Source organism: Fundulus heteroclitus, chromosome 14 (assembly GCF_011125445.2).
Source record: "Fundulus heteroclitus isolate FHET01 chromosome 14, MU-UCD_Fhet_4.1, whole genome shotgun sequence".
Lineage (NCBI taxonomy): Eukaryota > Metazoa > Chordata > Actinopteri > Cyprinodontiformes > Fundulidae > Fundulus > Fundulus heteroclitus.
The window spans coordinates 2,244,667-2,257,430 of record NC_046374.1 but is presented as its reverse complement, the minus strand read 5'-3'; the positions used below and the strand labels follow the sequence as shown (position 1 = coordinate 2,257,430).

The 12,764-nt window shown below is 40.5% G+C and overlaps 2 protein-coding genes across 2 annotated transcripts in view; one reads left to right on the top strand and one right to left on the bottom strand.

Moving 5' to 3' along the window:
• LOC118565613 (rho guanine nucleotide exchange factor 11-like) overlaps positions 1-165 on the bottom strand; it is a 17,935-nt gene extending 17,770 nt beyond the window's left edge. Inside the window, exon 1 of the mRNA XM_036146031.1 lies at positions 67-165. Coding sequence (XP_036001924.1) covers positions 67-91 — 25 coding nt within the window. The 5' untranslated portion in view covers positions 92-165. The remainder of the gene's footprint in view (positions 1-66) is intronic.
• The window catches only part of LOC110368347, a 61,863-nt gene extending 53,511 nt beyond the window's left edge, over positions 1-8,352 (top strand). The window contains exons 4-8 of the mRNA XM_036146980.1: positions 6,374-6,566; positions 6,651-6,934; positions 7,047-7,305; positions 7,398-7,745; positions 7,859-8,352. Coding sequence (XP_036002873.1) covers positions 6,374-6,566; positions 6,651-6,934; positions 7,047-7,271 — 702 coding nt within the window. The 3' untranslated portion in view covers positions 7,272-7,305; positions 7,398-7,745; positions 7,859-8,352. The remainder of the gene's footprint in view (positions 1-6,373; positions 6,567-6,650; positions 6,935-7,046; positions 7,306-7,397; positions 7,746-7,858) is intronic.
• The last annotated feature ends 4,412 nt before the right edge of the window (positions 8,353-12,764 follow it).

Genomic DNA, 12,764 nt, shown 5'->3' with positions numbered 1-12,764 from the left:
TAAATGACCACGCAAGACAAAATAAATGCCTAATAGTATTAATTTTGTCTTAAATCCTTACCATACCACATATGACAGCTTGTCCATCCATCTCCCTCGGGCTGACAGTCCAGTAAGTCAGAAGTAAGCGTGTCCCGCCAGTTCTGACGTTCACAGACCTCCTGCTTCAGCACTGCTGCAGAAAATGGAGCTAAAATCCCGCCTCGTGTCGTTGCGTTCTCTTCTTCTTTGATTTTTTCTGGCGGTTGGCACGCAACGAAACGGTGCATTACCGCCACCAACTGGTTTGGAGTGTGGATCAGAATGACTTATTTATACTAACTAAAATAAATTACAACCAAACTACCAAAACTAAACAAACACCCAAAAAAAATAATTATAATTAAATCCTATCAATTAAATTACTTAGTCTAAGATAATGAAACATAATCCCATAACACTGATCTCTTGAATTACTTCTAAGCATTTCTATTAATTAAAATTTTCTTCATATTTCTTACAGTATATCATAATATGCTCAACTGTTTCTTGTTCCCCACAATACTAACATCTTCCAGTGTTATGCTTCCCTATTTTGAATAATGTTCCATTTAATCCTGTGTGCCCAAATCTAAGTCTTGATATGATTGTTTGTTTCTTCCCTTCTGCTCCTCCCTGCACATCTCATTTCTCCCACTCTCCTCTGAATCATGTACAGCCACCGTCCTTTCCTCTCTTCCTCCCATTGCTTTTGCCAATTTTCCTTCATCTTCTGTTTAATAATGCTCTTTACTTGAGCGTTCGCTTCTTCTTCTTCTCAGTTTTTAATGGCAAAAAATAAATAAAAAATAAAAAAAGTTTTTAATGGCGAATCGCGACCAACGTTTGTGGTGCATATCGCCCCCTATCGGATGGGAGTGGGTAATCTCAGGGTTTATCTTTCAGAATATATACTCAACTACAGAATAAATAAATAAAAATGAAACAAAGAATAAATATAAAAGAACAAAAAAATATATAATATTGACTACACCTGTATATTTTACCAATAATGCTTTGTATGCTTCACTTAGCTTTTCATTAATCCCTAATATTCCTTACAAGTTCCATCCCCGTCCTGACTGACATCCTGTCACTCATACTTCTCTCACGTTCATATTTATTACATCTCAAAATAAAAATGTTCTATATCTTCAGGAACACCACAGACATAACATTCATTAGATACACACTTGGCCATTAAATAAAGAGTTGATTTTTAGGCAGTATGCCCCAACCTTAACCTTGAGAAGATTTCCTCCTCTCTTCTGCACTTTCCTTTGAAGACTTTCATCTTAATAAACGTCTGTATTCTGTAATAAATGCTGCCTTTAGTATCAGGGCCCCCCTTCTCTTGCCATATATCCTCCACTGCTGTTAGTGATTTGGCCTCACCTTTTCTAAACAAAACATTCATTATTTCATACTTTTTTTTTATTTAATGTTCTCTTTGCAATCTTGTCTGTTTTTTCATGTCCCTCCCCACCAACATGTACAAGAACCCAACAGAATTGCACATCAATTCCAGCTCATTGTATTCTTAAAAGTAATGTAGGTGTACCCTGCAGTTGAGCAGGTACCAATGTTCCTCTGGCTGCTGGAGAAGGTCATGGGCTGGAGAAAAAAATAAAATGATAATGAGTTGGACTATTTTGACACCTAAAATAAGATAATTCAATATACTGTACTTGAAATACAATAATAGAGATGAGTTGTTCCTGTTTTAAGTACAAAACTCGTATTCCATTGGCAGGTCATCTTGTTTAGAATAGTATTGAAACTGAACAGAACAAAATGGCACTGAATTAAACGCCACATCCTACCTTGTTGGCCATGAAGGGGACTGAGACCCTGTCCTTTGAAGCTCCTGGTGGGAACAGACCAGGTTTACGGCGTAGCCCCCATCGTTCTCCAGCAGCCACTGCAGTCTTCTCCCTGAGTATCTGCTGAACTGCTGGGTGAATCAGCTAAGGACAAGTGTGGAGGCATCCCCACCCTCGCTGACGCTGTGGGCTCGCGCCTCCACCTCCTCAATGGGTCGGGCTCTTTGGACACCTTTCTGGTATCCCAGACCCTGAACCTCTTTAGAGGCTCTCAGGATGAGAGTCCCCTTTAGGGAGCCTCCTGAATGATGGATGTTAAGACTAAAAACACAAGATTAAAATATTAATAAAATAATGAAGAAAATGTAATGATGGTTGCATTAATATAATAATTTCAGCTCCTAAAGCATTATAATTGTGAAGCTTAACCTATGGCCATCTCCACTAGATATGCAAAGCTGAATCTGGAGAAATAATGACCAAATGGGTCCAGCTGTATTATCATAGAAAGCTCTGCCAGGCCTCCTCTCTCCATCACTACCATAGTTCAAATGGGAAAATACTCAGGGAATAAAAAGAAGACTAAACCCTGTAAACTACACAGTTAAGTATTAATTTAATCCATTGTCAGCAGGTTTTACTTGTTCTATTAAGCAGGAAATTACACTCTGAAAACATAACCTACAAGGAAATACAGGAATATATTTTGACTTTCAACTAAAACCCTATAATTTTGTGTAATAAATCTGGTGAGATCAGCTCATACAATTTATAATTACATTTCTTACCGGAACCGATAGGTCTTGATGTGACAAGTTAAGCTAGCCAACGATCAGCAAAATGCGGCCTTTTTATCTGTTCCTGAACTGACGGATTGGTTCAAATAAAAATATATTCTATGAAAATATCTCCTGGCGCAGTATGGCAGGCCATTTTAACATAAAATCGACTTCTTCTGATTGTCTCTTAACACATTTAAGATATGAAAAAAACAAGTTTTGACTTGTAAAAACTACATTTTGACTTAATGGTACTTTAAGATATCTGCATTTGTGTTCTGACTTGTAAGAAGAATGATTCAAGATATGTTCTTCAATCACTTTTTGGAGAATCAACATGCCTTTTGAGATATCTCAAATGAAGTCACCTGATTGGCACACAGCAGTCACTGGCCTCGACTTTGTCGCCCTTGACGTTGAAAATGTCTTTTGGTTTCAGACAATAAATCATCCGTGTTTCTTAATTTGTAGTGCTCCAGCACTGAACATTGTGTTTAAAACACGAGAATTACCGTTGAACATCCCTGACATTGCAGATCACTGAATAGCAAACAGCAGTAAAAATGCCTTAAACTTTCCGCCAAAAATGCTAAGCCATCGGCATGTTTTGACTAGTCAGAAAAATAATTCAAGATGTCTGAAATCCGTCTAGATATCTACATATGAGATATCTTCAAAGGAATTTTGACTAGACAAAAATAAATTTCTAGAAATCTAAAACATAGTTTTGCCTAGTCGTCATTTACTTTGAAGATAACTCCAATTTACCTTATGACCAGTCATAATTTAATTGTTGATATCTGAAATATACCTTTCAAATAGTAAGTAATGCATTCATGATATCTTAAATTGGGGCTCCCTTAGAACTAATTGTACATCTGACGTCATTTGGACTAGTCAGAACGTAATTAGAGATATCTGAAATTGGTATTTTGCCAAGTCAAAATAGAAGTACAGATATCTCAGTCAACTTTTATGTCTAGTCAAAAATCTATTTAAGATATCTGGAATGTAAGTGAGGTGAAGCTGATTTAATGGTAAATCGGCCTGCCACAGCGCAGAACTATTATTTACATGAATATAGTTTTTACCAGGATGGAAAGTGTCGGTGTGCCGCTGCTGTTGCTGCCATAGACATATATATACGAAGAAAACAGCAAGATCCAGCCAGATATGAATATGTCTGCATCAAGTTGGCAATTATAAAAACATGTCCAATATAATCCTCAAACTCAAAAAATGTCTGGCTATGTTGACATGGGAGATGGTGTAAATGAGAATGACATTGCCACTGAGGCTCTTTGGCCTCCAAGGACATTGGAAGGCTCCAATTGCGTACTTCCTGACCCTGTCACTGTCCCCAGAGACACAAGAGGTACTACTTGTGCATGCATTGGAGGAACTGCATGAGCATGGGATAACTGTGGTCTATGTCACAATGGATGGGCATGCCTCCAATGTAAGCAGACTTGGATGTCAGCTAAAGGGAAACCCTGATGAACCCCTAAAAAACCTTCTTTGATCATCCCATGACTGGTGAGAGGGTGTTTGTGATGGTGGACGCTTGTCATATGTTGAAATTGCCGCAAAATTTGCTACGAGCATACAGTCCAATTACTAGCTTAGCTGGACAGATCCACTGGAAGTACAGCCTTCATCTGAATAATGTGCAGACAAATGATGGATTGCACATGGCCAACAAGATAACCATGGATTAAAGTACTCAAATACAATTCCTAATTTGTGGTATAGATCTGTGGAGTAGTTTATTTAGTACATTCACAGGTTTCCAAATCTTATCTTTCTATTCCAAAGGTAATCGGCAAGCATGTGAATTTTGATTTACGGAAGATGAAGGTGTCCCTGGCCGCACAGACCCTGCCACTCAGTAGCAGTAGCTCTGCTCTCAGGAACCTTGGGTATTCACAGTTTCTACACTGTGAAGCAGCAGCTGAATTCATAGAGGTGATAAAAACAATAACACATGATATTAACACAATAGGAACATAACACTTTTAGAAAATATGTAAAGTAGAGCAGTTCTTCCACATCTTGAACAGCGGCAACCCTCATGCCAAAGGTTTCCAAGCCCCCTTAGGTTCACTGAACTGGGCAGAAACAGTGCAGTTCTTGGTGAAAGGCAGGGACTACCTGATGAGTTTGGTGATGGCAAATGGTGCTGCCCTTCATCGATCAAAGAGGTTTTAAGAAAAGTTTAAGCACGTTTCTGACAACATGTTCAAATGTTGTCCACTTCTAGGCTGGGTGATTTAATTTAAATTAGTTACACACCATACATGTGGCTCATCTCACAGCACTTTCAAGATTATATTTTGACCAGATACTTGTAAGGATATTAAGAGAATATTGCAAAGATGACAGCTGGAGCTCACACACAATACTGCTCTTTGCTGGAGAGCAGCAAAATATCCTTTAACAGACTATGTATGTTTAATCGCCCAGACCTATTATGTTCTATTGTTATGCAAGTAAATATTCTCTGTGATGATAACATTGACAAAACAATTTCTTGTGAACGTACCTATCTGTCATCGACATCGACACCCTGATGTTGATGATTCCTGAACAGCTTAAGTGACAGCAGTACATCGGCACCAAGATCACTTGGAGCTGCTCTTCAATTCAATCAGAGCATCAGGGCCCCGTTCTTCGTACGTCGCTAACTCAGTAAGCTGGGTTTGATTTGGCATGATCTTTGATCGTTTGGTTCTTCGAAACTCATCCTGAACTTGCTCTCATAGCAACATGTGCGCCATCTTAAACCTGCTCGCGAGCAGGATTAGACAGGATGAGATCGCAGCTTTATAAGAGGAGGAGATAGGGAAGTCTGTCGTCGCCATGTTTTGTCCATTTTTAAGACAGCAGCCTGTCGCAGAAGGTGCAAGAATAATTCGCAGAGCTTTTTATTAATTAATCGCACATTGCGAGACAGACAGGATCCTTTAGCGCAGCGCGACTGTGTAATTGTAGAGAGATATGGTTTTTCTTGTGAGGTTATTTACATAATTAATTTGTTGGAACCACACATTAAGTGTTCAACACGGAGGAGTGACTTTTTTATGTTCGTCCAAAGAGTTTTTGTTTTTTTTGAGTGCATTTAAAAGTGTTTTTTAAAAAGAGGAAAAAAGTGGCTTTTTAAAATACAATATAATAATTAAAGGCTACCTTTTTGTAGAATATTCTTGTACTTCACTTTTACTTGTCCCCATGTTCTAGTGGGTCAAGTGGAGCCTCTGACATAAAAGAACAAAGTAAATATGAAATTATTAAAATGCAAAATACATACTGTAAAAAGTGATAGAAACATCTAACATGGACAGTATTTATGCATTAATTTGTTTGCTACTTTTTGCCAGCCCTCTCTCCTGGCTTTAGCAGACTTTAAGGTGTTTCCTGTCATTTTTTTTTTAATCCTTGTGTCATTTTAGTAGTTTTAGAAATACACATACATACATTGAACAATTGGACCCCCCTCCAACACAAATTACAGAGCAACTAGTTTGACTGGAGCAATTGAATAAAAATCAAAAAAAGGAAATAAGTAATTACATTATTTGGACAGTTGGTGTCAAGTTCCGATGAATGTTCCATTTTTTCCAGTATTTATTGTATTCATAGGTCCTTCCAGTGAGTACATGATGGTGGTTCCGCATCAAGCCACCTGCGAGTTATAGCTTTCTTTGCACCTGCTATTAATATTAGGAGATATTTATCGGACTTCCTCAGCTCAAGGCGTTCCTCGTGGATGGAGTGGTGAGGTGGAACGAGGACCGTGCAGCGGCTGCAGCGCCTGTGGAAGCAGCTGAGGAGAAGGCGTCTCTGCTGTCCTACAGTGGCCACCTCAAACACGCCCTCAACCAGAAGAGCCAAAGGGTGCTTGGACTTCAGCTGGTTGAGGATTTCACCAAGCCTGCTGCGTACATTGGTAACTAAAATAATGCATTATAAAGATGCAAGCTTTGAGAAAAGGCTTTTTAACAGAACCTCTGGGCGTTCTGCTTCATCACAGGAGAACTCATTGGACTTGAGTTCCTGTTTACGCAGACAGGAAGCGTGTTTGAGGACATCAGCAAGGATCCTGACACTCCGGGTGAGAGTGCTGCTGTTTCCTCGCTGGAGGAGGAGGATGAGGGGATACAAGAAGATGAGGAGGACCCCACCATCTTCCCTCCAGACTCCTCCTCCTCTCCAGCAGCCTCTCAGTCAGGAGCACCCAGGTCTGACCCACCCCTTGCCTCTGCTGAATCATCTGAATGCCAGACTCCTCCTCTTAAAGACTCCTCAGACTGTGAAGTAAACTCTACACTCCTCACTATTTTAATTCATATTATCAACCATTTTAGTATTTTAATATCAAATATTCAGCAAAGTTGTTGGATGATTAATTTTTGTTGTTGTTTTCCAGGAGGATGTCCAAGGTCCTGATGGTCAGCCAGGATACCAGCACGTCCTGAAGCTGGCCCAGGCCTTGGTGGAGGTCAGGAGCCTGAGCGGCTCTCTGAGTCCAGGGTGGACCGTCTCGTCTGTCTCTGGCAGCGCCTGTCAGAGCGAGACAAACGGAGACTGGTCTACCCTTCCAGATATCAGGAGAGGCAGATCAAGGGGTGCTTCAAGGCAGCAAAGGGCATAAACATCGCCTTTGCTGGGAGGCAAAGCCTCCAGCGGTTAGTTTCAGTCTTTAAAAACTATTTTCCCTCCTCACATCTGCTGTTTTTAAAAACAGTTTTAAACACATTTTTCTTCTGGTGTGCTGCAGCTGCATCCTTGGAGTGAACTCGGGCTCTGCAAACTGGCCGGACACCAGCCGCCTGGTGGAGGCCGTCTGCAGCCAGCTCTGTCGCCTGCATCCCGCAGCGACACGTGTCGGAGGGATCATGAGGAGCCGGTGGTCCCTCATCCACAGCGACACGTGTCAGAGGGATCATGAGGAGCCGGTGGTCCCTCATCCACAGCGACTACGTGTCAGAGGGATCATGAGGAGCCGGTGGTCCCTCATCCACAGCGACTACGTGTCGATACAGGAGACAGTGCTGGCGAGCCCGAGGCTGATGGCTCAGACCTCCATCCAGCTGTTCGAGTTGAACCAGCGGACCATCTCCCAGTGGTGAGAGCTGTGTACCAGACTTGGAGCCTTTTTACTTACTGAACGTGTGCTCAGAGGTCAAAGGTCTGATATCAGGCTGTCTGTGTGTCGTCTGCATTTTCACTCGTTGGCAGAAGCGGTGGGAGAGGTCTGTGCTGGAGAATGGAGTCGCCATGGTTCCTGCTCCAGCTGTGGCGGACCGACCCCTGCTTCCTGCCAAGGAGCTGTCCGTGGTGCTGGTGGGGCAAGAACGGACCTTTCAGTACCATCTCCCTGAGGAGCAGCCTGGGCCGTCCACCAGGAGTCTCCCTCCTTCAGCTCCTCCTCCTCTACCTCCAAATCAGGCTGTGCTGCCCACGCTTGCCACCACCTCCTCTGCTTAGTTGCCTCCTCCTCCTCCAGTTGTGCCCAGGACAACGGTGTACAGGAGGAGGAAGGCAGTGGAGGCTGCTGCAGCTGGGGTGGTGGCACCACCTAGAAAACAGCATAAGATATACATGTGCAGCAAGAGTGGGCAGCCAAAAAGACTGGACACTGGATACACCAGGATCAGCGGTGTGTCCTACTGCGCCACAGTGTGGAGGAATGGAAGAAGGACTTTAAAAAAGAATAATGTTATTTTTATTATTATTATTAATAATCATTATGCATATTATTATTATTATTGGCGACCTGTCCAGGGTGTACCCCGCCTCTCGCCCAGTGAACACTGGAGATAGGCACCAGCAACCCCCGCGACCCCATGAGGGATAAAGCGGTTTGGAAAATGGATGGATGGATGGATTATTATTATTATTATTGTTGTTATTATTATTAATAATATGTTGTGGCAAAAAATATAATGCTATGAATAATGCTATGATGTAATCATAAATATAATAATTATGATGATGATTAGCATTAAAAATATCATTATCTAGCAATCATGACTAATTTGATAAATAAATACATTGAACTTATTCAGTTTTCTTGTCTTTTTTGTGTTACATTTTGTGGTAGTACTATTAGAAATTAGGTTTTTGAGGTTCTGCTATTATAGGTTTGGAGATTATACAATTAGAAAGTCGTGGATGTTTCAGCAGCAAATGTCCAGGTTTTAACGCTCAATGATTGACAGAATATCCAGGGACAAAGTCGCGGTATCTCCGAGTCTCCACCAGGGGTCGCCGTGGAAGCACCTGCTCACCCCCTCCCCTTCGACAGAGAAGAATGGCCTCCATCTCCAGATTACAATTGCAGATCTGGTGGAGATGGTGGTGGAAGTTAAGCTTCATCATTATAATACTGTACAGATTTGTAGTTTTTCTTTCATGTTCCAGCTGCTATATAAGTGCTTATTTTTCCTTCAAGTGTGTCATAAATAATATTTAAGGACATTCCTTCCTAAGAATGTCTGTGTTCATTGTCTGAGCCCAGTGCCTCATCAAAAAGGTCACAATGATTCTTGAATTTGGATACTTTTAGAAATACCACCGAGCTGTTAAATAAAGATGTCTCTTAAATTTATTCAGTCTTGTTGCATTTTTTATTTATTTTTTATTAAACTGTTAGAAACTTCTGCATGTTTCAGGATGTTTATGAATACAACAGGTGCTGTTGAGCTTTGATCTGCTTTCAACAGCAAATGTTCAGGGTTTAAATTTATTCAGTTTTCTTGTCTTTTTTGTATTACATTTTGTGGTAATACTATTTAAAATGAGGTTTTTGAGGTTCTGCTATTATATGTTTTGAGATTATACAATTAGAAAGTCGTGCATGTTTCAGCAGCAAATGTTCAGGTTTTAACGCTCAATGATTGACAGAATATCCAGGGACAAAGTCGCGGTACCTCCGAGTCTCCACCAGGGGTCGCCGTGGAGGCACCTGCTCACCCCCTCCCCTTCGACAGAGAAGAATGGCCTCCATTTCCAGATTACAATTGCAGATCTGGTGGAGATGGTGGTGGAAGTTAAGCTTCATCATTATAATACTGTAACAGCTGGAAATATTATGTGCAACCATAATTTATTCTCTCATTTAATTAAATTAATATTTTATTCTGTTTTTAGTCTGAATATCCAGCATTCCACAGGCTCCCTAATGGGGCCCTCACCCTGAGAGGCCTGGGGTCTCAAAGGGGAGCCCAGAAGGTTGGAACCTGTGTGTGTTTAGCATCTGCTGCCCCGTCAGTCAGCTGACTGTCTGTCTCATCTGCTCAGGGTGGACCAGCCTGGAGTTGCCGCTGTCATCGTAAGGGCAGGGAAAGTCGGAGAAGAACTGGACACTACTGCATTCAGTTGAGCCGCCACGAGGGACACGTCACACGCCACCTCTGTTTATTTTGGTACGCACAACGGTACTGTGCATGTTGCACAATTTATAGTCGCACCCATGAGTGAGGTCACTGAAGAGCTCTCATCAAAATACATGTCAACACATGGAGAGCGAGTGGAGAACCAGCTGCAGTGGATCATTGATTTTGCACTAATTCCATCATTATCATTATTATACTTATTATTATCATCACTATTACAACCATGGGGCTCTCTCTCACAGGCTGCCATGAACCAGCTACACTTTATGTAAATGCATCAAGCGACATCCTTGTGTACAGATTTGTAGTTTTTCTTTCATGTTCCAGCTGCTATATAAGTGCTTATTTTTCCTTCAAGTGTGTCATAAATAATATTTAAGGACATTCCTTCCTAAGAATGTCTGTGTTCATTGTCTGAGCCCAGTGCCTCATCAAAAAGGTCACAATGATTCTTGAATTTGGATACTTTTAGAAATACCACCGAGCTGTTAAATAAAGATGTCTCTTAAATTTATTCAGTCTTGTTGCATTTTTTATTTATTTTTTATTAAACTGTTAGAAACTTCTGCATGTTTCAGGATGTTTATGAATACAACAGGTGCTGTTGAGCTTTGATCTGTTTTCAACAGCAAATGTTCAGGGTTTAAATTTATTCAGTTTTCTTGTCTTTTTTGTATTACATTTTGTGGTAATACTATTTAAAATGAGGTTTTTGAGGTTCTGCTATTATATGTTTTGAGATTATACAATTAGAAAGTCGTGCATGTTTCAGCAGCAAATGTTCAGGTTTTAACGCTCAATGATTGACAGAATATCCAGGGACAAAGTCGCGGTACCTCCGAGTCTCCACCAGGGGTCGCCGTGGAGGCACCTGCTCACCCCCTCCCCTTCGACAGAGAAGAATGGCCTCCATCCTCGGATCCCTCTGTTCCAGTGTTCCAATTCCTCGACCAATCAGCAGCCCGGATTTGTTCCAATTTTTTCTAAATTCTCCGTCACTTGCTCTGTCCAATCAGAAAACTCGAATTGTTCCAAGTCTAGAATCAAACTTTTAGAACCAGGGGATCGCTTTGTTCTGATTCCTGCAGCTCGTTTCGGCTGCACTCGGCTTTTCTCGGCAGCTGCATCGTTACTCCAGCAGCAGTCTCAGCGGCGGACCGACGCTTTTTATCACGGTAAAGCTAAATTGGTGTAAATAATAGGTTTACTCCGGCTCACCTGACAAAATTTTTATAGTTTTTATGGATTACATGTTGATTTGTTTAGGACGGATAAATCAGCCGCGTTTTGACTTTTCATCAGCCATCTTAACCTTTTCCGCATCGAGCTCCGTTGGTTCTCATAAGAAATGTCATTATTAGTCAGAGCTTTGATGGATTAGATTTTTGGACTGATCTGTTTAGGACGCATAAACTGATGGTCAGCCAGCTTAACTGGTCACATCTGTTCCGGTGAGAAACGTCTTTGTGAGCTGGAGGAGCAGATCTCACTGTATTTATTTATTGTTTGAAGACAGTAATTTAGCCATGAGAGGAATAAACAGAAAAAAAAAACCTTACTAGATAAATTTGTTCCCATGATTTAGAACAGTATAGCTGAAATATTAGGTTCTCCATTGATGGTACTAAAAACGTCTGTCCTCTTTTAAAAAGGGTGTAATGTTTTCATACTTTAGTGACAGTAGCTTAGAGCAATATGTGCTTAAATAATACATTTGCTAGAACTGATTAAACAAAACATTAATGAAAAATTAGCTACTAGAACTTTTACTAATATAGTACTGTCATGTTTTCCATCAGAATCCACCAGAGTAATCAGCTACACTCGTCTTTTCACCAAGCCACGTTTTGTGTCCAGCAGAATGAGCTTCCAGTCTTTCATACCAGTAATATAACATTATAAACAAACAAGATGTGTTGAAAAACTGTGTTTGATGACTGATTGATATCCATCAGGATAAAGTGAACACGACCCAGTGAAGAGTTTGATTCTCTGCGATTAATATTAATCTGTGTAAAAAGAAAAAGAAAACCACAAGTCTAATTTTACTTTTTATTTTTTAAAGTAACGTATTAAAAAAATAAAGCAGGAATTTTGACATGATTACATGTCATTTTATCAACAAGTCAATGAGAAATGCTGCAAAGACTGTGGGATCCGTCTCTGCTGCTTGTGCAGTTTTGGTTCAACTTAGAAGGTTGCAGGACGAACACTAACGTTGCTACACATCTGTTCCTGTTAGTTCATGCAAGGAATAAACCCAATCCTTTCATTTCTGGGCAGAACTTGCTTACCACATACCCAAAGGCTAAAGGGGACACATCATCCTTTTCAGTTCTTCCTTTTTACACTGAAATGAATCATTTTGGGCTCTATTTAAAGTTCAGCTGTGATGCTTTGGTCTGAATTCCTCATTAATTTACTCCAGTTTCCCTCTTTTACTCCTATTCTTAGCTTCATCTGAGAGAAACTAATTTTGGTTAGGCTTTTTAAATCTGAAGGAATCCAAAGACGTAGTTAAAGACTTGCTTTGTGATAATGAGGTTTATATATTTCATTTCACAGATGCTTGGCTGCAAGAGGACTACGTCAGTATAAAGAAATCAACCAGTGATCATTTTCTAATCATTTAAATTTTCACATTTCCATAACGAGGAGTAACAACCATCTTTTCAGTCTGATTTATTAATTAGTACAGGCCAATTAATAACTTCAATTCCTTTGAACATTTAACCCTTAGTTTCTCT